The 27,494-nt window shown below is 32.9% G+C and overlaps 1 protein-coding gene across 1 annotated transcript in view; it reads right to left on the bottom strand.

Annotated features, from left to right (window-relative positions):
* The window catches only part of LOC145683304 (brachyurin-like), a 550,784-nt gene that overhangs the window by 72,044 nt on the left and 451,246 nt on the right, over window positions 1–27,494 (bottom strand). The window contains exon 7 of the mRNA XM_081754666.1: window positions 14,794–15,017. Coding sequence (XP_081610792.1) covers window positions 14,794–15,017 — 224 coding nt within the window. The remainder of the gene's footprint in view (window positions 1–14,793; window positions 15,018–27,494) is intronic.

Below are 27,494 nucleotides of genomic sequence, written 5' to 3' on the forward strand. Positions count from 1 at the left end.
TACGAATAAACTCGAGTTAATAATATATTATATATTACAGGATTCCGAGTATACTCGGGTTAATAAGGCAAGCGGTTAACATAACGCAATTTCTTCTTTTCGTTCTTGAAAGTTATATTATGATTTACGAATGATATCTTCTATTAATTTGATTTGTGTTTCTCTTGGTATATCTTTAGCCAAATCAAATTCATTCATTTATTATACAATAAATGGCTAAGGTGTTCAAGTTAACTAGCAATACTTCTATTTAAAAAATCTATATTACGAATTAGTAACAGTAATATCGATTTTAGTATATTACTAGTTTAATGTTGTAGCACTTATTTATCTCCAAATATTACAGATAACTCCTTGTATATTTATGGTAATAAACGTTTATTTATACCAGGTGGACAATACAGTTTAAAGAGCCTTATCGGTTATTTAAAGTCTCAATCTATTAACAAAATATAGACATTAGATAAGCAATAAAGTAAAAATAGAAAAAGACGGTCGCGATTTTGTGATAGGAAATTTAAATACTGTCATTGGATTTGAGCAGTATTAGCGATACATATATTGGAACTAAATTACCGAAGATTCATTCCTTTGACAAAGTTAATGTTTACTGCTTTGTCGCTGATGGCATGATTGTTAAAGGTGTTGATTATCCTCATAAAGGAACAGGAGTAATAACAAGATTTAAAACAAATGCTGAATGTAAACATAATATTAGATATGAACCTACCTATATTTATTTTTCATTGTCCTTGATTTTTCCTTTACTTTCTTTAGAAAGAAGATTGATAAATTTGAATTAAAATTAAGAGATGACAATGACACCTTAAATTATTTTGGTCGAGTAATAACAACAATACTTTCATAAACGAAGATTTTCTTTTAAATTCATAGGATCATGTGTTCAATTAAAGTTTTACGCTTAGTATTCCTCAAAATGAACTTGAGAATTTCAAGATTGATCATACATTAACCAAGAAACAAGTACGTTTAAAGCTAGGAAGAAGAAAGAAGAAAAAGATTTGAATTTAAATCTGACTACTGCACAAATGAAAAAAAATATAAACCCTCCTTAAGAACATATTGGTATATTTATTTTAACAATACCAAATATGTTCGCAGCAGTTGGAGCTTTAGGTTCTTTAGCAGGAGAAACAGCAGCAGAAACTAAAACCATTAACCATTTTCGAAATCGAGATGTTGGTGAAAGCATTAAAGATAAAGCACTTTCGAGGACTGTTCGTGAGTAACGAATTACCTACAACGACTAAAGAAAGTAATTTGTTTTGTTAATTTAGAAAAATCTGAAAATATTGTTACACAGTGGATATGTTATTAGGAAGGCAAAGACGTTAAGTACGTGTTAAATTCTTGCGAACGAGTACCGCCTAAACCGTTAATACAATATTTTGAAAATCAATATCTATTTTATTATTACGACCAAATAAAAGATTTTTATTCCGTTATTTGCGGTATTTATGTATTAAGGTTATCACATTATTAAGTGATGGATGTTCTTTAGCGATGTAGTGCATATAATAAAATGAATGAAAAATATTCTAAATGTTTTTATGAATAAACTTCATAAATGTTTTGTTTCAAAAATATTTAAGTTCTACATAATAGAAGTAAAGATTATTTTGAAAAACATGAACACGAACTTAATAGCTATTACAGGTATAAGTATTTTAAGTATTCTGAGTGTGTTACTGAAATAGATTTAGATGGTAAAAATAATATTATTATCTTCATTATTTATGGAAAATATTTATTCCAAAGTTTTTGTACACAGGTCAAGATTTGGAGAAGTTTTATCCCATATTTATCTTTACACACTTGAAAATATACCTAATATTTAATCATAATGACTCCAACTATAGAGATGAAAGAACAAGTGCTTTTATAGTGCTGGTATAACAAAACCATGTTATAATACTATATAAAAATTTAAGTTCCAAGTGTCTCCTTTAAAAACATTACAATATAGAGTTATACGAGATAGGTTTTTACGATGTTTCACAAAGTATATTAAAATATAGCGAAAGATCAAATCTCAGTGCAAGATATATTACAAGTACTAAAGAAACATGAATACCCAAAATATTATGATGATGTTTATTTAATACACTTTGGCTTGACAGTAAAAACACCAATAAATTTATAACATGAAATATGGACATGTATATGACCATTTTCTATATAATAAATAATGAACATTTCTAGTAGTGTAATTGATAGGAACATTAATGAACAGAACTCAGATGATGTTTTTAAAAGAAGAATTGGATAAATATAAAAGTAATAACATTTATATATATTATTTAAACGTTAGGAAATGTCAATTAGACAAAATGCTTCCCTCGGATTATACAATATTTGTTAGTTACAAAATCAATAGATTTGTTAATGTAGCTAGCGTAGGTGATCAAAAGATGTAATCACTTTTGATCAGCTTGAATCAATATAGTCAATTTAGGAGTGAAAGAAACAAATTTTAAAATGTTAAAACATTAGAAGGCATATAATAACAGAAAAATGATATTAATGCTTTAGAGAAGAATATATACAAGAAATCAAAAAAGACTAAGAAAAATGGAGTTCTTTTGTTTAGTGTAAATGTTCCTGTATTAGAATAAAATAAATGCAAAGCGGAAATGTATTCAGAGTTAGAGAACGTTGTTTAAAAGCATTATATAGATAAATTTGTTAGATACGTAGATTTCAAAATATCAAACAAAGAAACAAATATGTTTATTATGAAAAAAGAAACTATAAATTGAATATTTTGATTGAGAACGAAAAGTATTAAAGATCCAATTTTCTGAATTTGAGTCTGTCTAATAGTCACAAATATCTTCGTAATGGAAAAATTACACACATGGAATTAGATCTTGAAAGATACATTCTAAATATATTTACGGCAATACTCTCGTAGAAATTTTCTCTTTAGACATCTAAAGGGGTGATGTAATTATGTTTCAAGGTGATACAAATTCGGCTTTCCAAGAGGACATTTCTTATTTATTATCATGTACATAGAAAATAACAAAAACTTTCTTTGTAACGAAAAGTAATGATAGTGATATAATTAGGTTAAGTATAATAAATCAACAGATACAAAGAAAGTTACTATTTGAATAAACCGAGCAAACAATTTAATATATATTTTGAAAAGAATATGTAGTGTATGTGGGAATAATAAAATTCATTTCGTTAAAAAGAAAGATTGATAATTAGAAGGTAATCATGTTAGAGAAGACATTATAGAAGGAATTAACAAGCCTGATTGAAAGAAACTATCCTTGGGTAATGTTGTTACTAAAGGTATAGATTATTTTTGGGAAGCTGATCTTGTAGAAATGAAGAGTGGATTATTAAAAGTTGTTTTCAAATTAAAAAATGATAGAAGTATTTACTAACTGTTATTAATGTGATTTCGAAATGTTCGTTTGCTGTTCCTATGAAAAATAAGAGGGGGGAAGAGTTATACAAGCATTTGAATCAATATTAAGTATTAGGAAACCTAGTTACTTATAAGAAGATCAAAGAAAATAATTTTATAACAAAGATTTTAAAGAGTTGAAACAAATATATTAATAATCGTTACTTTGCAAGTAGTGGTAAAAGTGCTTCCATCGTGGAAAGTTCCTAATCTAAACATGTGGAAGACGTTTACTGCGCAAGGAAATTATAAATGGATGGAGATATTGCCAACAATAATTAGCGAGTATGGTAGTAAAGTACATTGATGAATGAGTATAAAGGTTGTAGAAGTTAATGAAAGAATGAGGAAATAATATCTTACAAAGTGTATAAGAGTTGTATAAGAGAAAGTGTATAGAGTTGAGTCGAGTTTGAGTTTAACGTCCCGTACATCAGCGAGGCTAAATAAGACGTGGACCTACTGATTAACGTGGGATCCGAACCACATGAGCTCCCTCCGGGAAACAAACCCGTGCCTCCCACGTTAATTCCGCGTACGCTAACCGCTTAGCCACGGAGGAACTCGAAGTTGTATAAGAATATGTTAACATGAGTGTGTTAAATCTAAATATAATATTGATGATTATGTTCGTATAAGTAAATCTAAAAGGTTTGTTTGAGAAAGGATATACATCTATCTGGTATTTTTAAAAGAGATTATTCCATTTAATTCACCATCATATAGAGTACAAGATTTAAAAAATGAGGATGTACATGGAAGGTTGTAGGAAAATGGATTATTAAGAACTAATATAAAGATTAATATCTTATTGAAAAAAGTTTTACGAAAGAAAAGTAATAACATGTATGTTAAATGGGCAGGATTTAATTACTCACATAATAATTGGATTGATATACATAACATTGTAGTTTTATATGAATTGTCTTTATATGCAGTTATATCCATAAAAAGATCTTGAGGGTAACGTGTCGTGTAGAAATTCTAGAATACGTAAACACGAGCAATTAGAAAAGAATCGTAAAGTATTTGAAGAACTAAAAAGCTTATGTTAGAGACTCACTTCTAATATAGACTTAGATACTACGTTTATCAGTTAAAATCAATTTAAATTTTCTTTCCATGACACTAATAAAAATGTATTTTTTTATGAATTATCTCATAGAAGTGAATCTCGTATTATGTCCCTCAAATTTGTTTTTTTAATTGAATATAGTGTTGTTCCTATAGTTGTGATAATGGATTCTGCTTGCTATGATCTCTATTGTTCCAAAACTGTAAGAATAAAACCTGGGTATTCTTATTTAATTAAAACTGGTATTAAGATAGATATAGCAAAAGGATAGTTTGGAAAAATAATTTCAAGATTTATTAGGTGTTTTAGATAGTAGACATCACGGTAAAGTTTTGGTGGTAATTATAAAAGAACGTCGAAAATATGATTTATTTTCAAATTATTTGAAGATAACACAATGGTTAGATTTTTTAAATTACCATCCCTATGTTAAATCTCTTCTTAAAAATTTCACCATTTGCACATTAGTTTTAATAAAATATCGCTCCGTAGTGATTGAAATAGTTTTATAGTGTAATAAGGAAACCGAAAGCACTTCTGGAGGTTTCGATTCACTTGGTGTAATCTGATGTAGCTTCACGGTGAATGCGCTATAGAACAGCGCCTGTTCTAAGAGAGAAAATCGTAAATCATTTGAGAAGCTAGGGGGCCATACCGGAGCCAAACCTTCTATTCTATTTTTTACCAACGATCGTGAACTTTACTTTAGAATTTTCAGGCTAACGAAATCGATTACCCCTTAATTACACAACCCGATTATAAAAGAAAATTTGTCTCCCCAAATCGGGATTAGCTACAAAAAGCACCTTATTGTTATGTAAGAAAAGAATCACAAAACAGATGAGAAAGTAAATTGTCTGTGTTCAAGTCTCTCTTTCGGTACATAACCGCACTAGTTTTACTAATGGTGACGAAGATGATTACCTTTGCATCTACACAAGTTTCTATCAGATTTATATTCGACTTCTCACAAACCAAAACTAAAGGGATAACCCATGAAAATTTTATATTTAAAATGGAATTTACCTATTTTTTATATTTATGTAATACATATGATTAATAGATATACTTTAGTAGAATTAAGAAATAAATGCAAGGAAACTAGAATAAAAGGTAATTCCCGACTAAGGAAAGCAAACCTTGTTGAACTCATCAAACAACATGAAAGTGATATCGAAAATACAGCTAATAGGGGAGATATGATTATTAAATCAGATCCGAAATACATCCTAGAATATTTTGGTTGCCCTATCTGTAGAGATACTCTCATTGAAGTGCTTAATGAATCAGACATTGAAGCGTGGGAACAGATCTCTAAATAAAAGAGAACTTCTGATGAGTTTCCTTATTACTTTAAAGAAAAAGTAAGTTTAACATGCATTTCATAACAATGTCCACTTACACTTTCCTTCATAAAAGATTTAATAATCATATAAATTTTGAAGCAATAACCGGTAATGTATCATTAGTATTTTGTTAGACCATAAGGAAGTAAATAGAAAAATTAAAGTTGACAGGAATATGTGAAAACAATTCGAAATCCTGTAGGAAATATTCTCACATTACACAGACCTTTGTATTAGAATTTAAACACTATGTAATATCAGGCATTAATTGTTCTCAATATGCATTTTGTTAAACGTATATTTATTGAATTTCTTAATGATTTTAAAGATTTATTAGACAGGAATACAATTCAGTACAAGTAGTTTAAAACATCACTTTTAGAAACGTTTAAAGGCAAATTAAATTGGAATCTGGTTTCAAGATGTGGCTGACTTAAAGGATATGAACCAGAATTCATAATAAATAATTTTAGTGATTTTATAAATTGGGAAAATATTTCAAGTTTGTTGGATGAACCTATAAGTGGAAAATACAAAAGCTAATGTTAAATGGTCAAATGGTACATTGCTGTGTAAGAGAGAAAAGTTCATCTTAAATATCCACACAAATGTATAAATTTAGATTCGCTAATATAGGCCTACTATTATGGTGGAAAGCTTTCTCAGGACTTGAAAATGAAAATTAAAAAGAAAATAAATATAGTTTGATTCGTAAAAACAAACAAACATTTAAGTGAATCTTTCAAAAATAAATTAATACTAATAGCAAGCGGTTTAGAATCAGTAGAGAGTAAAACTGAATGCCAGATATGAAAACAGTCAAAATCATAATTTTAAAAACTAGCTGTAACCATACATTTTGTGTTAAATGTATAGTTAATTGCTTAAGTGAAAATATTTTTTGTCCTATGTGCAGAATGTTTTTAAGAGGAAGTAGCGGTATGTAAGGAGAAGACAGAGTATATAGCAATGAAAAGGATGTTGACGATATATTAGAAGAGCAATATAATGAAATAGATACTGACGATAATATTAGAAGGGATATATAATGCAGTAGAAAGATCATATAAAATAATGAGATACGGGAGACCTTATATGACGCAGTAAATTAATTTTATGAATCGTATAGTATTTTGTATTTTTAAATAAATATACTAAATATCGCTTACAGAGACATGGCTCGTGAAAAGTCAATATATTAATAAATTGCCAATATAAGAAAGGAGAAGAAATTCAGAAGTTTTACTTAAACACTAATAACAATGAAGTTTTAAAATTAACCATTCTAAATAATTCATAACTAATGCTGAAAAGTATTAAAAACAAGAATGGACGTGGTACATGCTGGAGGTTCTGGAAAGGCTCTTGTGGATATTAACTATTGAGAATTTGCTGTTAATAGATATGCACCATATAGAGGATCATCTCATATAGAACTACCATATGAAATTATAAAGACCCGCAATCATCATAAAAAAACATAACCATGTTTTATAGACTTACAAGAAAAAGCTATTGATTTTTCAGTAAATCTAAGTGATGTTCCAAAAATTGAAAGAAGCCTTGGTATTTCGATTAACATAATACATTAACGATATATATATATATATATGCAACGAAAACTATATGGTGTACGTATAAAATCAGACTCGAAATAATAAGACATCCATATGACTTTATTATATACAAAAGAAATGAATAAATCGCATTATTGTTGGATTAAAGTTTTAAGTAGATGAGCTAGCAGTCAAGTTACTAAATGGAGTGAACGAAAATATTTATGTGGTTGTTGTTAATTATACTTTTACTCACAAAATTTATTACATACAGACGGGAAAAATTGCTCTATTTACGAAGTTCTTGAAATCGAAACGCAAGCAAACGATAAACAAGCATAGTTTCAAAACTACCAATATACGATGAAAATGCCATTTGTGATTTATATTTATTTTGTATAATATTATGTTTTGTGAGGAACGTCATTGAGGAAAAGAATCATGTACGAAGAAATGTCAACATGATAAGCCATTCATATTATGTTATTATATTGTAAAAAATGATGGAAGTAAAACTGATACTGCTAAGTATAGAGGTAAATATGCGGCTAAAAAGTGGATAAGAATTCTAAAGAAAGAAGCTAAACAAATATCGAATATATATATAAATAAAATAACGAATTACATTTAAAACTTATATAAAAAAATAATTCAAAGAATGTGCACATTGTTCCTACTGCAAAGTAGACTATAATAAATAAAATCATAAAGCTAGACACTATGATCACATAATTGTAAAAGTTTTAACTGCATTATGTAATAATTGTAATTTAAAGTTGTAGTACCAAAGTTTGTGCCAGAGATTATACATAAGTTAACGGGATATGATTCCAATTTTTTATTTATTAAAGAGCTAGGATATATTAATGAACAAGTAGATTTAATATCTAAAAACTAACAACGATATATACCATTCAGTAAAAATGTTGGAACTCAAATTTAAATTCATATATATAGTCATTTGATATATGAACATGTAGTTTAAAAGAATCAGCATCAAATGTACCGAGAGAACAAATGACTTATAAATACGGTTGTACATAGAAAAAAACGTTCGTATTTTTTCAGAAATGTACGTTTTTTAGGAAAAAAGCATTGAATCTCGTTTTTTTTACATATTTCGTTTTTTTTTCAAATAGTGATTTGTAAAGCATGTTACGTCTATTTAAGTATTAAATATTTTTATGTAGGTATAACTACCGTAAAATGAAAAATAAATTAAACGCTAGATACTGATACGCTACAAATATCTTATAATTTATATGAGTAGCATATTTACTAATAATTCGGGTTTCAGCAGTTTTCATCAATATCAACCAAGAAATAAAAGTAGAAATGGAATTTTGTTCGTTTTTTTTTCGTGAAAATAGGGTTTTAATAAGTACGAAAATAATGTCACGAACAGTATAAAATACAAATAACTTGTCTATAGATGAAAACAAATACTAGTTCGCCTACTAGTATTTTTCTAAATATCATATATAAATAATTTGTCGACTAGCTGTATATGATATGCAGAGCTCTACCATATGTGCAACACGTGCATTTGCATGGAGCGCCGAGTTTGGAAGGTTCGACAAAATCTGTCATAAGTATATTATTTAAATTAAATATTTCTTGTTGAAAACAGACTTCATGATTATGGTAGTTACACTTACTAAGCTGACCTCCTATTTGAATACTACATTCATAAATTTATGTTTAGGTCGCATTAGTTTAAGGTCACATGGACAACGCTAAAGCAAATGGTTAAATAAATCCCGGCACAAATTTCTTGATTTTTGTCAAATGCAAGAACTCAATTCTCGAACACCTCTTCCATTTAGTTAGTTATCACAGTTCTGATGAGGTACCAAGTATTTTCTTTGTCACAAATAAGTTCATTATCAATGAAGGTGGAAACAAGTATTTTAACAAAAAAATAACAGATGTAGAAGTAAAATCAAGAAATAAAGATAAAAAGCTATTTGCATTTTAATTGCAAATTTATATATTGAGATTGAAGCTCGATATTAAATTCTATAAAAAAAGTTACCATTTTTTAGATGTTTGCTTTATCTTCACTAACATAATAGATTATTATTTAAAGAAAAAACAGACACGAGATTATATTTGTAGTATTTAAGCCTTTCTGAGTGCGAATGCATTTTTCTTCCTCCCCTTCGTTGTTCATGCTGGAATAGCATACTTAAAATCGTGACTTTTAAGATTTGTTCATTCTGCAGAAAGGGGAAGGCCGCAAATGATCCCATTGCACTGGGCGACAAAGTCTCTAAGGCCAGCCCTCATGTGTACATACAATACCTGAATATTGGATGACACAATTTTAAGCAATGCTGTGTGTTTCAAAATGAATATTAGGGTTTTGAACCTTTGTAGAATCTATTACAATTAACTTACAATTATAAATATTATCAAATGAAACAGCAGCTCAAACAGTTCTGTACGCACATTCCCTGTTCCCTTTGTTTGCCGTTAGAAACAGCTATTAGTTCAAAGATGGAGACTAGAGAGCAGAAAGCTTTTTGTGTTTCATTAAAGACTGAATCTGTTGTTACAGTGCAACCATCTGTGTGAAGAATATTAAGGAGACGCTTGCAACTACGTCCCTATTTTTGGAGTTGCTGCAGGTCTAAAGCCTACAGACTACGGTTTACGTGCCAATTTCGCAAATGAAATATTGCTGTATAACAAAGATTTTCTGGATCTGTAATCTTCAGTAATAAATCAACATTTCACCTAAGAGCTAAGAGAACACTCATAGTGGTCGCATCCGGCGGTCAGCAAATCCTCAGGAGTTGATACAGCTGAAACCAGACTCCCCTAAATTTATTCTGTTTTGTGGCGTATGGCGGAAAAGTTATGAGTCTTTCTGGCCTATCGACTAGATCTGTTCCTGTGACGAATAATCTCACATTAGCACATGTAGCAAAGACTGTTTGAGGTGCTCTTTTACTTAATGTATTGTTTATAATTGTACGTAAAATGAAGTAAGTACTAGCAAGAATAAAACATTGGCATCCATTTTGAAACACCCTGCATTTCTCTCCAACAGTATTGGAACTGAGATGTAAAAAGAAGAGAAAAATTTCCTTCTAAAGTTGTTGTTTACAACAACGATAATATAATTAGTCGAGACTATAACTACTACAACAACACGAGTTATAAGTCAAAAAATGTAATAAAATATACATTCGTAATAATTTCGGAACCACGTCGCCAAAGGGGCACACAAAGGTGTGTCACTTTTTTTATCCGCACCTCTGTGGACACTAATTAAGATATCGGGACAAAAAATGGTTGCAAAAGATGATTGGACCATAGTTTATCATACTAATTTATTTTTCTTCTGGTTGTCGAATTTCCTTTCACCACAGTCAAAAATCCGAAAATTTTAGAATTTCGAATGTCCTTTACTTCTTTTTCTCTGTAGCTTCCTTTCTTGAAGAGAAACTTTCTTAAGACTTACACGGTAGACACCTCGGATGGATCCTGTCCTTCACCTCCTGTGATTGGGGTCCGTGGTTCGAACCCAACTCGCTCCGTGTTGACTTTGTGGTGCACAAACACCGAGCAGGTGGGTTTTCTCGGGGCTCTCCCGTTTACTCCCACTTCCTTCATTTCACCATTTCGTTCATTTCTTATCATCACCGTTTCCTTTAGCCTAACCGGCATAAGCGTGGGACGTAAAACTGAAAGATGTTTTGTGGTTTTCCCTACCTTTCTGTTTACCGTAATACATTTATGGTAATTAGAAGATGTGTTCCTTAAATATCGCCATCATAGCTGTACGATATATTAGTGGTGTACCACTTTTTAATTTGAGATAGATTGATCTGTTTGGTAGCAGTGACGCCAGCTACAGAAAATTTTAATTCCACATTTTAGAGTGAAATTTTGCAAAAATTATCTGTTGTGTGTCTATTATTTCCCTCTTCTTGGACACAAACGTACCGGTGTCTGAAAGCCTCGTCTTTGCCTTAGACAACGCACTATAGAAAGTTTCAATAGGATAAGTACAGTTTAGGTTTACAGTAAACCTTGTTCTCTAAGAGGAAAGGTAACTGTAATTTTTTTTAGGTAGAATGAGTGGGTAAAATCACTTCCCCACATATGTAGCAGAATGAATCTGTCAAATTGTTGCGAGCTCTCGGCATGTTCGTTTAACACAAACGTCAATATTTCACCCAGAAGTATTTTTCACCTACTGTGTACACAGACACAGCATAACACCACCCTCTAACACGAAGATGAACTAGAAACTGAAATATTTGTTTCACGCGACAACGTGGTGTATTTCTTGATGCCTTTTTTTAACAATCTGTCTGTCGTCTACACAAAAGGGATCCGACGAATGATAGCAAGTTGATTACGAAACCTTTCTCCGTCAATAACTCCTAGGTCTCAGTGTATGCAATGTGGAACAATAACAAATCTTTGCAACCCAAAGGAGGGGGTACGTTTCCGGGGATCGTGAGCTAGAGAAAAGAATATTCCCGGGATATAGCCTAGTAACAGTTCTTGAATTAAGGTAAAAATTCACAATTATGCACTTCAAACACGGAAATCACATATTAAAAAAGAAAAATAGATTTTTCTCTCAATAATGGAAACAGCGCATCGCCAGAAAAAACCTTACGTGCTGGAACGTTCTCGATGAGATATTAGTAATGACCTTCTCGATATCTATGCGGTACACCCTTTCAACCTCGCAAAAATTCAGAATTATGCACCCCAAACATGGAAAATACATATTAAATACGAAAAATACGATTTTTCTGTCAATTATGGAAACAGCACCTCGCCAAAAAGAAAAACGTTACGTGCTGGAACTTTCTCGTTAAGATATTCTTAATCAGCGTCTCGAAATATATCCGGTACACCATTTTATACTTGTAAAAATTCAGAATTGTGCACTCCAAATACGGAAAATACATATTAAATTTTTCTGTCAATTATGGAAACAGCACCCCGCCAGAAAAAAAAAACCTTACCTGCGTAAATTTCTCTATGAGATATAAGTAATCAGCTTCTCGAAATCTATCCGGTACACCCTTTCACCCTCGTAAAAAATCAGAATTATTACTCCAAACGCGAAAAAAAAACATATTAGATACGAAAAATACGATTTTTCTCTCAATTATGGAAACAGCACCCGGCCAAAAAAACGAAAGAAACGTTACGTGCTGGAACTTTCTCGGTAAGATATTCTAAATCAGCTTCTCGACATTATCCGGTACACCCTTTGACTCTCGTGGGAGGATTCTCATGCCGACTAATGTTATATAAATTTAAACACACTGATGAAAACTATAACAACAAATGATTTTGAGTGAGACTTATATAGCCCAATGAATAACACTCGGGAAAAGAATGGAAACTATGATAAGAAGGTATAAGTCTTTTAAAATAGAATGTGATCCACCAAGAGTGGGAAAATTAATTGCTCAACTGAATTTTGAAAGAATTTTTATACAGAGAATCTATATGCAATAATATTGACTTTTAATAAAGACACATATGTTGGAATGACTATCTTAGACCTATCAATATATTAATTGTACAACTTCCATTATAATATGATGAAACCAAAATATAATGATAAAATAGAAAATTGTAATAGAGATAGATATATTTATAATATTCAAACGAATCACGTGTGCTATGACTTAAAGGATTATGTTTTTTCCTTCGACACAAGTGATTACTCTCAAGATTATACATACAAGATACCAGAGATAAATAAGAAAATACTTGGTAAGATAAAGGATGAAGTTAAAGACACATTTATAGAACTTTGAAGGTTTAAAAAATAATGTGTACTCTATAAAACCACCTCAAATGGATGTAATAGACAAAAACTTTAAATGCAAGTTCGATAAGAAGTAATGTTGTAAAAACCGAAGATTGTTAACAGAAGTGATATATATAAAGAACTTACACTCAACGATTACACGAGCTTTTTTTTCAATCAACGGATGAACAATGAGTTTGATTAGAAATTATAAGCATGATATATTTAGTATAGTAATAAGTAAGTTAGCATTAAATCGTATAGATGATAAACGATGTTTTCAAAGACGAAATGAACACCCTGCACTGGTGTTCGTTTTATGATAGGTGATAAGTAGGTATAATTTTAGATGTAAGTTTGTGTGGTTAGATACGATACAAGCCTATGCTCAGAGCATTCTATTTAACATAACTTTTAATAAAGTTTAGGAATTTTATGCGAAGAAGTAATATAAGTAATTATATAGATCAATACTATAAAGCTATATTTATTTAAGTTTCTGTTCTAAAATACTTTTCAGTATTGTGTTTAACAAAACTCGTTCAAAACAATATTAACTTCTCATTGCTCTCACAAAATAAATGTTGCTACCTAGCAACTGCTCAGCCAGACCCAAACTTGAAAAGTTTCCACATTTCTCCCTGTTGCATATTTCAAAATACTAGTATGTTTCAAGGCGACATTTAGGGAAAAATTACTGTTGTCATCAGCCTTGTTAGCTGCCTTTGTGTTATTTCTTTTTAAGGACGTTATAAATTAGAAGCATATTTCTTTAAAAATGAAGCTATTTTCAGGCTTTTGTGTCAAGAATTAGAAGAACTGTGATTTACTCCTAGAATACACAAAATTGAACATCAATTACAAAATTCACCTCTTGTGTTACAGACGTCGTACAATTTTTATATATAATTGTATTGTAAATGTATAGAATGTAAACACACTGTAAATGTATTGTATGTAAATACAAAACTTGCAAGGGCATCTGTCTGTGATGTGGTACTTGGAGTACGTATATTAACAAACCGTAAAATACGATATATATTCAGGAAAGAATTTACAGACTTTTTCCTGCAAATTGCGTTTGAATGTCCATTAATAAATATTTCATTGATTGTGCATTCTAGTTTTTCCCAAGACCACCAAGTAAAAGCATACCTATGAAGAGTTTGGTCAACAGCATCAATTTTTTTCCCCGCCAATACTTTTTCCTTTTTGTGCAATTCTTTCAGTCTCTAAATTTATATACAGCAATTTTTCATCGAGCAGATGAACAGTAAGAAATATATATTCAATCTAGATTTCGAAGACGAAGCAGTGACAATTCCAGTTAACCCAAAAAAGTAATACATTGATTGCAAAGGTTTGGGCAGAAAACACGTGCCGTTTAGAGAAACTTTTATTAGGTACATAGCTTTAAATTTTTGTTATCGTTTGATTTTCGAATTGTATTCATAAACACCTATAATTCTTTAGATTCATCACAAGATAAATTATTAATTACTTCTAGTAATATTGGAAAACTATATCATTCCAAAATTTATCAAGAGTACATATCAGTAAATACAGTGTGAAATACTTACACCAGCTGTTGATCCTCCAGTTGGGAAAAGGCATATGTGGTAATAGTCCAAATTGAAATCAAATTTCTGAGCTGGATCAATTGTTTCAACTATCTTAGCAATGATGTCAAATAACTCAGCAACGATGTTAGTATCTATGACTGTCATACTAGCCTTCTGTAGAATCAATGGAAATTCGCCGTTTATAGTTAGAGCTCCCCAGCCAGCAACAGTGCATATTGTGCCTTAAAAATACAGTAATTATTTCTTTAAAATAGATAACATTTAATCTCATGAGGCAACAAATTGAAATAAGATTTATTACAGAAAACTTGGTATTATTAATTTTGCAATGACTAGAATAAGAATTGTTTCGACTATTAATCTTGTTATTAATAATGCGTCTGGTGAGCATTCAATCATTTTCATACACATTACACGCGTTATCAAAAATGTCATAAGGACTTCATGCTTTTATGACACTGGTGAAATAACAAACAAAAGTCCCTGGGACATTTGAGTTGGGCAATGTTTATTCACAATATTACCATTAAACCATTTTACGGAATAATATAGAAAAAAACTGAATACTACTTTTCGTGTGGTTCTTGATCAATTCAGTCTTTATAAATTTGGGGATTATCGTGACAACTATGAACAGGCGTAGCTGGAAACATGATGAGGAACTAACTAGTTACATTGACTAAAACCTTCTTCAGAAAAAAATATTGTCCTTTCTTTAACGCTGAAACAGAAGTATATTAAACAGTATAGTAATTTAACTTCTTAACAGTGAGCACAGGGGTGTATTCGAGGATACAAGACTGTACACCCCGTATACCATGAATTTTTGTGTTTATAATTATATCTTCTGAAGACTTAAGTTTATTAGAATCAACACTTTATACTGTAACTAAATTAATCAGATTAAACATTTGAAATTTTAAATGAAAGTTTAGAGCCTGGATTCTTATGGTAATTACCTAATTAACCAATACAAGTATTTGTAATTTTGTTTGCCTTGATTTGTTTTAACGTTGAGTATACAGTCGAGTACACCAACACAGATTGGGTTGCAATAAAATTGTCATATGAAAATCTGATTTTTCTTGTATTTCTCTTTCCGTTTGTTGTTGAATATCTTTTGTGTGCCAGAATATTGGATATTCGATATCTGTTGCAAGTAGAGACCTGTGCTTCACTATAATTTGGTGCCTCTATTCTGATATATATATAGCTCTGATTACCCGATTTGTATTTTTGAATCAAAAACTTTAAATGTTCAGTCACAAAACATTAGAAAGGACAGGTTGGAAATATAATAAATGATATCTTTTACCTGTAACACAATAGTTTCATTGCATGCCTGATGTTTGGACAAGCAACATGACAGAAAATGCACGCCCGAAAACATGCCAATATATTCCTGAACTTGAAGCACGAAGTATTACTATCTTAGATCATAACTTATAGAAAGAGCCACAAGATGAATTTGCAGAATTCACGTTAGGCTTTAAGAGATAGGAATTAATGTAAATAAAATGAAAGCAATAATACTCATGAAGCAATCCCCCCAAATATATGGAATGTGGAACAAAATGTGAAGAGAAGTAAAAAGGAAAAAAGAAGAGCGAAATACATTGCAATCAATTAAATTTTAACGCTTAATTATAAAGAATCTGTCTCTTTCCCCCGACCCCTGTGTCTGTCACTTTTTTAACTTTATAGGATAAATCTGTTTCAGCATAAATCAAGAACATGACTAATATTGTTTAATTCCCTCAAAAAGTAAGTCTTTATCCAGGCTGGGATTCGAACACAGGAACCTTAAAACAACAATCACATAAGCTGTCCACTTAGCCACACGCGCCACATCAGGTGTACTCTTAAATCTTCCATTATACCCGCTATTGCCAAACGTGTTGTTCAATCAATCATTGACATCGAGTTACCCTAGTTCCGTTTTAATTTTATTTATGGCCTTTAGTCTTCTATTGCTAGCACTACCTTGCTTTCAAGAAAAAGCATTTGTTCTGTAGATAAAAATTGAGAGGAAATTAATCTTAACACTTGGGAACTTACTGTTACATCAACACACAAACACATATGCAAGATCCGTTTTGAAGAATTAAAAAAAATCAATCTTACTATCGTTTCCTGGGTTTTCCACATACATACCAAGCAAATGTTCGGGTGGTTCCTTTAATCACAGGCAACTTCCTTCTTTTCCCAATTATTCATCCTTCCCTCTCCCCGGATAGTGTGCAAGCCGATTGACGTTATCCCTCAAATGTGACGGGCTAGATGGCTTTAGATGCCGACCGCCCAGAAATCTAATTCCTAAATTTGCAATGTTACGTTTTTGGGGGAACATTCTTCTTTCAAATTTTATTTCTATATTTTCATATTTATTATTATTAATTGCTTTCTTCAATTGAGGCCTATTCCGGAACAAGGGCACATAGACCGTTTCCGTGAATGACGAAAATGAGCCTTAAACATTTTATCAGAGCATATAGGAATAACATATGCTCTGATAAAATCTTTAAGGCTCATTTTTTCCATTCACGGAAACGCTCTATGTGCCCTTCTTCCGGAATAGGCCTCAATTTCTCCTACATTATCTTACATTAGTGGCGTTGGGTTATAAAATATTATGTAAAGTTAGATACGCTTATGTATGTTTACTCTCTCGTTTCTTTCTTCCAAAGCACATTCTTATCTGATCTCTTACATTATTAGTAATTTATTTCCTGCATTTCTTAATAATTTATTTCATACATGGAACAGATGGAATAACTCGTAACATTATTTTACGCAGAAACAATTCTTTGATACAGAGGGAAACTTAGTTTGGTATAACAACATTAAGTATTACTAAAGTCGATTTTCGTCATCCAACTTGTAGTTCACACACCGTCAACAGATGTAGACATGAAGAATCAGGAATATACAGACTATGGTATTCATAATAAAACTCAAGATATCAATACGAAATGCGTTCGGAAAGTACGTTCCGTTTGATAATTGAAAAAGAAATCTAGTACAGATAAAAAACAATGTATTGCACAAAAAAATATAAGATTAAACTACTTTTCTACATAGCTCCTCTAATTTTCTAGGCATTTCATTTAGCGTGGTATACGTTTATCTGTTCCTTCGTCATAGATTGTTGCCGTCTGTGTTGTCAGCGATGCAGTAACATGTTCTTTGTACTCCCCATCGTTGTAAAATGATGCAGAATTAGTTGGAAGTCGCTAGGAGCAAGGACGGGACTGAAAGGAGAATAACAACAAGTATCCCATCCAAAGCTTTCAAGGAGTTGTTTGGTTACTTTCGCAGTGTGCGGTCGGGCGTTGTCCTGAATAAAAACCACAGCCTTCGAGAGCATTCCTCTGCTCCTGTTCCGAATTGCACGGCGCAGCTTTTTAAGCATCTCGCAATAAATATTTTTGTTGATTGTTGCTTCTCGTGGTTAGTAGAATGGATTGTTTGTAAATTAGTAAAATGACTTGTTTGTCCCAAAACACTGTGCATATTGGGGTTTAAAGAATCGCTTTATTTTAACACTACAAGGACGGAAGCGGTCAATCTGACCGGTGAGCAATGTTTAACATTTAGTAAGTAGCCTACGTTTTCATTTTGATGGCCCATAATTAATGACTTTTAACGCACCTTGGAGGTTTAACATTTCTCAAAAAACAAATGACTTTTAAAAAACTGGACGAATTATAATAATTTTTTTTTAAAGGACTGTTGCCGCCATTATGAGAGGTGACATGTTTCTTGCCTTTTATGCCTGTAAAGCCACGACAATGATTTTTTTCATAAGCTTAGCTTATTTTTATTTCATTATTGCGATAAACGGTGTTCAGTTTGTTCTTCCATCCCTCTCGCGCCAGTATACTTTCTTTAGTGGAAGTAAACATTATTTATATGCTTTTGTTTATTATTATGTCGGCTCTGTAGAAGTTTTGCTCTCCTCATTATTATGACAGGATCGTGTTTTCGTTCCGGTGAATTATTTGAGCAGTATACCAAAAGAAGATTCTTAAGGAGAAGACTTATTTGAGTGTTATGAGTTGGATGGAGATGACAAAGAATCTAAAGAGGACAAAGAATATAAACTTCTGGCAATAGAACTAGGCGGATCATCAGAGTCGGAAGATTAATATTCAAACGAGCCACTGCCTATCTAGTTCGATTTCAATGATACCAGAAATTTGTACTCGCAGCCAAGGAAAAAACGGGAAAAATGCCCTGTATCTCAACATCCGTATGTGGGAAATGCAAAACTGCAGTCGACGGAACAATGTGTACTCAAATTGCACCAGGACATGCACCTGGAAGAACAGGGCGCCGCAACTCCTGGATCAACGTATAACGCTAAGAAGCTTATAATCACTTGGAGTCATTTGAGTACATGGTGACTAGTGATAGGCCGTAGTATTCTACAAAACATAAGAAACTGTTCACAAATTAGAGCCCGAGAAGCTTTGTAGGAAGACACATTGGAATTTGATATCGACCAATTAGAAGCTGCGACAGGCATAATGTACGTGGAGTGTATGTAGAAAATAATTTCACCTCGAAACATCTGTGGTCGTAAGTGTGGGGGCCCCACTTTTTTTGCACCATGGGAAGATACAAGTTCCTAGAAGTCATGCGGTTTCTAAGATTTGATGGCAAGCAACTCGTGCCAAGAGACTCAATGGCTTCGCAGCTGCTTCCCAAATCCGGAATCCATATGTTGTTAATTTTATTGGGAACTATGAACCAGGTGCATTTATGACTGTTGATCCACACTATCCATATAACTCTATCCATATAAAGCTCGATACAATACAATATATATATGCAATGCATGAGTAACAAACCAGATAAATTTGATTTTAAGTTATGCGAATGCGAATAGTAAATACATAGTTAATGGATTTCCTTACTTGCGTAAATAAGATGAAAGGAACACTAACATACCTGTTACAGAACATGTCCCACGTCTCATGCAACCTTATCATTTGAAAGGAAGAAATGTGGCATATGACAATTTCTTCACAGCCAAACATTTTGCAGAGCTGTTGAAGCAGGAGAATACAATCACACTGACGAAAACACGAAGAGAAGTTTCTCCATCAGCATAGTCTACTGCTTTATCGTTGTATGATACCATATTAAGAAATATGGTGACACAACAATTACGTCCTACCAGGGGAAGAGCAAGTATCAGACGAGATGTCTTGTCTGTGTACTGTCAAGTTTGGATGCCGCATGTGGCCTATGCACGTGTTTTTCAACGTCCTAGACCTCGCAGAAATCAACGTCTGGATCTTTAACACAGAGAAAGCAGGAACAAAAGTTACTCGCCGAATGTTTCTTTTCAAATTAGCAAAAGAACTCTCCTCTACTTTTGTACACTCAAGGAAAAAAACCTTTTCATTCACTCAGTGTCACCTCCGAAATACCGAAGGTAGAAAGGCGGAAGACCTGCGATAGGAGGATGTAAATAGTCCAAAAAAATTAAAAACGTGTGTCCACAGTGCATGAAACTCGTATGTGGTTCATCTTCTGGGACTATTCTTTACAAATGTGCCACGTGTGTTGACATAGATGACGGCTTTGATTAGAAAGATGTCAGAAAGAAAAAAATGTTACTTTCTTGTAATTTCCGCTGTAGTTTATGTCAATTTTTCTTTCAATTTTATTTTCAAGTTCAAGTATCAATATTAGTATCAATATTAAAGTATCATTATCAATATCCAAGTATCTTGCGTTGAGATTGATGTAAGTAATAACACAATTCCTGAATTTTACTTTTAAATCCTTGCAAAACTTGTTGTACTTCTACTACGATACCATATACCAGAGAAATTTCATTATTAAAGGATGTTTTTAAGTTTTTAATTTCATTAGATAGGAAGTTTTCATGTTTAGCAAGTTTTTCTACCGAATATGACAATTGTTCATTATGTACCAAATTATACGTTGATAAACCAATAGATGACAAACCTAACAACCAATAGAATATAAATCTTTTACTTATATAATTCTGAATACACTTAGTCTTGCCATTTGCATACACAAAGTGACAAGGCAATACATTTACAATATTTCTCCTAAATTCTCGTTCTTTAGTCGCATATTCGTTTAAAATGTCGTGCGCATCTGTACATTTATCATGCACCGGCACTGCTTCTTGAAAGTTTAAATGCAATTTTATAGTTGTGTACTCCATGTTTGTTGAGTGCACAGGATAAGCGTCCTGCACTAACGCCATAGCAATCTCTGGCAAAGTGACCTGCTGATGATCGTCTTCTGTTATGCACACCGTCATCACTCTCATTCCCAAAATTATATTCGTCAAAATGGTTTTTACTGTAAATAATTAAAACCTGAAATTACTTATTCTCTTCTACATACTGAATTACTTTATTTATTTTAATTAATTTTAAATCTTTTATTTAGATATGATTTAACTGTTTATTTATTTATTTATTTATTTGTTCAACATATTTTTATTTAATTTATTTATGTTGTATAAGAACCTTAGATAATTTGCTTCACTAATAGATTATGACTTCTCTAATTTAAAAAATACTATATATTTCTATTTTCTCTAATTTCTGTAAACAGAACATGTTTACCAGTTCAGGATTTTCTGACGGAACCCGACAATTCCTTCGGCTTCGGACGGACTTTGGTTGTTAAACGGCGCTCCAGCTTGCTGTTCACTGATAAACGTATTTTGTCTACAGATGACCTATTAAAATAATTCAAACTTATAAACAATTTAAGTTGTTTACATTTTTTTCTGTTTCAACAGCAACAAACATTATTGGTAGTGGTAATCGAGTCTGTGAAACCCTGAGGTTCACACTACATTTCTTATTTTCTTTTCTTTCTAGTCGTCGCTATCTGAACTTGAATCATCCTAATCATTGTAACTTTCTCTATTCTTCGGTCCAACGAAAGGTTTTAATCGACGAATGTCCATCTTATCAATTTTCTCTTGACCCTTCTTGGTTTCATATTTCACCTTATATGAATTGTTATTCATACGTTCTTATATAATGCCTCGGATGTTAAACCTTCCCCCAAAACATGCTGGGATTCCGGCTCTTGGCATTTCCTTTATCCAAACTTTCTGTCCAATGTCAAACTTAGGTTGGGACAATTTCTTCTCTAGGTTGGGACTTGTTTTTTCTGCGACTTAAATTTTTTTGTAGATTTTGGTACACTACTTTTCTGGCTTCCCTCACGGTTTGGAATCGCGCATCATTCTCAACGTACTCACAGGGAATTTCCAGATCTTGTTGTAGGAACGTTCTGGGTTCAAGTCCTGTCAGTAGATAGTATGGCGAATGCTTTGTACCATCGTGAACTTGAGTATTCATTCTAAACACAATGCATGGAAGAATCTCGTCCCAATTTGTGAATTCTCTATCAATATAGTGTTTCATTACCTGCTGAATTGACCCTATTGCTTGTTCAGCGGTACCTATATTATACTGGACATCGGTATGTGCAAAATTTAATTTCATACCGAAACGTTCTGCTAATTCTTCCATTACTTTGCTACGGTGAGTACTATGTCGATCCATAGATAAAATTTCGGGAATGCCATGTTTTGTGATTAATTCCTCAAAAATTGATTCACTTATTATTTCAGACGTAATAGCTGGAACTGCTTTAGCGATAACATATCTCGTAGCACTATCAACGAAAACAATAACATTCTTATTCCAGTGATTCCTTGAACGTTTAAAAGGTCCGATTTCATTCATCGTTACATACTGAAATGGCATGTATCGGGGATATGTCTGTGGGTGTAACGGCCTTCGACCGGCCTTCCGTTTCTGAATTTGGCAGCTCACACATTGACTAACCTTTTCTTGGAAGAACTTCTTCATGTTGGGAAAATAGATCGATTTTAGTGCTATGTTATAACATTTGGTGTAGGAGTAGTGACATCCACCGTAGATTGAGCAATGCAAGTTTCTGAAAACTTGTTCCCTTAACGCGAATGGAATACACAAGAGGAACTTCATTACACTTTCCCTCTTCTGCGTTCTATAGAGTTTTCATTCCTTGATCACGTACCAACGTGCCTTTTTTTCTGCCTTCGTCTCCGCTGTTTCTGGGTGTTCAATAGAATTCATGATCGGTCCAAAAACGTATTTTTCCTTTGGAGTTCCGCCACATCCACGTCATCACTAAGCGTTATGTTTACTTCTAGATCTTCTTTATAAGCAAAGCATCTAAATAGACGTATTCCTATGTAGGGTGGATATCGGTATTTCGTGATAACACATCACATGGTTCTTTCTCGCCAGGGCAGTGAACAGGTGTGTATTGGTATTGAGCTATTTCAAGGCTGTACCTCAACAACTTAGGTGATAGTTTCGGTGTATTCTGGAGATATTTTATACACCTGCAGTCCGTGAAAAATTCAAACTTTTTACTATATAGATAATAGTTAAATTCTTTAAATGCACTCACCACTGCTAAGATTTCGAGTTCTACTATATGTATTCTCGCCTCCTGCGGTCGCAATACTCTACTATAGTACGCGATCGGAGTCCATTCATTATTTTCCTGCTTTGGCATTAACACCGCACCTATGGACTTAGTCGATGCATCCGTATATACTCGTGTCTATAAATTCTCTCGAAAAGGTGCTAGGAGTGGTGCATTTAGCAATGCATCTTTCAATTTTTCAAAATCCTTTTGATGTTCATCTGTCCAAACGAACTTGTGATTTTTTCTAAGCAATGGCTGGAAAACTGCTGAAATTTCTGCATATTCTTTGCAGAATTTTCTGACATAGTTCGTTAGACCAAGAAATGATTTCAATTCCTTAGGAGATTTCGGTGGTTTGCATGCATATATCCCCTTAAATTACTTTAGGACTAATTTCATATTGTGCTTCACTTACCATATGGCCTAGTGCCAAAACTTTCTCCTCCATGAATAGATACTTCTCAACAGACAACTTTAAACCGTATTTCCGTAATCTTTGGAAGTTGGAGTTGAATACCGACACCATTTTATCTTGCTCGTTAACGTATATAAAGACATCGTCCATCTAATATGACACCGCCTCCGGACTGACGTTAGCAAGTGTCATAGCCATGATCTTTGTGTACACTGCGGGCGATTGGATGTGTCCGATGGGCAGCACATTGTATTCGTATGCGCCAAAGCCTGGGATCTTAAATGCTGTGTATTGCCTAGAGACTTTCGTTATAGCCACTTGGTGGTACGCACTTTTGATGTCCAAGACGCTGAAAAATTTTTCACCTTCCATACGAGTTAAAATTTGATATATGGGCGGTAATGTCACGGAATGGAACCTGACATGACGATTGAGATGGCGACAATCGAGACAAGCTCTGATAGCACCAGAGGGTTTCTTGAAGAATAGCATCGGTGAATTACATGAACTGTTACTTTCTTTGAAAATATTTTGCTCTAACAAAATATTGATCTGTTCTTTGACCTTTTCTTTCAGTGCAATGGGTTTCAGATACTGTTGCTTTCTGAAAGGAACTTCCGTCTCCAATTCTATCTTGTGCTCCACACCTTTCACACAACCTAGATCATTCTCTTTCCATGCGAATACGTCAGCGTAATCGAAATATAATTTTTCTAATTTACTTCTAATTTTCGGTTTTGTCTTTACTCTAAATTTTAATCTAGATTTATCATAATTCCTTCTTGCCTCTAACACCTTCTCTATCTCATCCTCTGTCAAACCTTCCTGCCTTAACTCTCTCTCACTCATGCATTCTTCAGCATCACCAATTTTCATATTTCTAGTTAACATGATTACTTTATTATAATTTCGAACATAATTTCTAAGGGGTTTAAAATTTCTAATTTCTGATTTTCCTTAGACAATATTGCTCTGGGTATTAGAACATTATATTGATTTTCTAGGCGCCTATCCGGTTCTAATAAGTATTCGTTACTATTCCAAGAGTTCACTAAATTGACTTCAACGGTCGTCCGAGTTCTTGGTAATAACTTCACTTTATGACTTAGTGCGCATTTCGGTCTTAAACTAGTTCTATTATTAATTCCCGTGTTCTCGGAAACTGATCTTGGTTCCTGATCGTTTTCGTTTTTCTTTTTGGGTCTTCTGAATTTTTGCACCAATATTTTACTATTTTCGTAATCGATCTGGCATTTCTGAGATTTTAGAAAATCGTTTCCTATCAACATTTGATACGGAAAGTCTTTAATAACTCTAAACTATTGATGGAATGTTTGATTTGAAATTTTGAACTTTACAATAGCCAATTTATTAATTACAAGAACATTTTGGGTTATTCCACGTATTTTAGTTTTCTTTTTTATCACTTTCGCATTTGGTGGTAATAATTTTTCGTTAATAATAGATAATTGCGATCCTCTATCTAACAAAGCTTTAATTTGTCTATTTTCGATATCTAATGGCAAGTACACCATGTTATTTTCTTGTACTACAGAGGCTATTACTTCACGTATTCTGCAATTCCTATTCTCTGTAAATGTCCCTCTTTCATTTACAGTCCTACCTAGTTTAAATTTTGCGTACCCATCGGTTGATAGTACGTTGTACCATTCATCTGTGCTTGTACTACTTGCACGAATCTTTGGGGGATCTGTTCTTGTGGGCTTTGATTTTGATCACAACACGTATGCTGACAATGATTATCTTTATGCCAGTTTCCTCGCTGACCTCCACCTCTGTTACCTCGCCAATACCCGTTCCAATTTCCTCGCCTATTAGAAAATCCGTTTTTTTCTACTGCCTCAAAGATTATTTTGGCCTCTTCCGTTGCCATTATTGTTCCAAAACCTTTGCCTTGTAATTTTTCCTACCATTACCTCTATATTGCCTGTTATTTCTAAAATTTTGATTTTTTTGGCTTGCTGTGTCTATTTTCAAGTTTTTAATTATCTTGGGTTTTCGCTGATAATGCAATTTGGAGTTGATCGATTTTCTTCTCTAAGTCGGCAAGCTGCATCAAACTCTGCGGTTCTTCCTTTATTTTATTTTCGTCTTTATTTTTTCGGACTATTACACGGTCTAATTCTGAATCGTTCTCATCGTCTTCAACTTGCTCTCGAATTTTCTTTACCAAATTTTTTATAGTGATTTTACCTGTTTCACGTTTCACCAGTTCTCAATTTTACACTTATTTCGTTCTATCTTCTGTAAATCGTCAACAAATTTATCTAAGCTTGAGTACGCCACAGTCACTACTTTTTCCATATAGTAAGGGTGTAGACCACTCAATATTATGCCAATTTTCTTTTTGTCCGAAATATTCTAGTCTAAACTCTCACATAAAACTAGCATATCATAAACATATTTTATGATTGCTTCGTCTTCTTGTTGCAACCGTTCGCGTATTCTATCTTCTATGTCAAGCGTTACGTTTGATCTTGTAAATTCTTCTACTATTTCGGCCTTAAGTTTTTACGCTTAAGAAACAGTTTTATCCACTGTCTCCCAACTCCTTTGAACATACTCGAAAGTAATTGTTTTCTTTTGCTTTCGGCGACGCCTGCCATCTGACATGCGTCGTCGAATTCATCGAAAAACGAAACAATGTCCCCGTCATTTTTAGATCGAATTTCGGAAGCTTATTGACATCAGCATAAAATGTAACATTCGACGCCATGTTTACGTTCTCGGTATTCTTGTCTTGATTAATCAAATTTTCGTCTATATTTGAAAGTGATGGGTAGTCTTCCGAAAAAGATTTCAATACCGGGCTACTCGGGAAATTGAATACTGGGTCCTTTCATATTACTATTTTTGGACTCGCGGGCTCGACGGCTGTTTCCTGACTACTTATCTGTCCTCGACTTTCAGGTGTCCTCACACTAAACAAATCGTTAAATTCTATTCGAATTCCTTTATTTGCTTTTTGTGCCCTCATTAACACTGTGTTGTCAGTCATCTAACAATATATTTATCACTTATAACTTAAACTTACCTTAATAACTTAGTGAGGGAGGGTGGTGAGGGCTAACATACTTACTTAGACACAATATGAGTTATTCTTCAGCCTGTCGGGGTTCGAGCCAAAAATTCGCATCATACCAATGGTGAACGTAAGGTTTTTACTTGACTTTTCTCTACTATAATACTAATTACTTAAACTTATTTTAACCACGCTGGGACTCAAACCAAGAGTGTCTCTACCATACAAGGATTGGATATATTACTAAGAGCTTTACAAGCGCTCCGGGGATCGAACCAAAAGTATCTCCACGATAACAACCTCCTAACGTCGTGCCCTAAAAGCATGGGGTATTCGAAGATTGACGTTCAGAAGTTGCTACTACTAATTATCCAGAATAAGTATTTTAACGTTAAGTGAGAGGGAATGATAATAAACTCTATAATTCGTTTAATAAATGTATTGGTCTAAATAATGTCTTAATGTCTGAGTGTATGTTTGGTGTGAATGTAGCAAAAGAAATCAGATCAGAAATGTAAACGACTGGAACGTGGATCACGATCAACGCGCAAATAGCTGAGGCACACATACCGTCTTTATGGGATGACGGTCTGGATTGATGATTCGTACTCCTTGGCTCTGGACCTCCTAGACCGGATTAATGTCTGCGGGTTATCTCCAACAGAATACCAACTAAAAGCCAACCATTACCAGTGGACTATGGTTGGACGTCAAACGGAGAGTAGATGACCCTTGATCTACTTATGG

Source organism: Thermobia domestica, chromosome 4 (assembly GCF_964235325.1).
Source record: "Thermobia domestica chromosome 4, izTheDome1.hap1.1, whole genome shotgun sequence".
In the NCBI taxonomy this organism is placed as follows: domain Eukaryota; kingdom Metazoa; phylum Arthropoda; class Insecta; order Zygentoma; family Lepismatidae; genus Thermobia; species Thermobia domestica.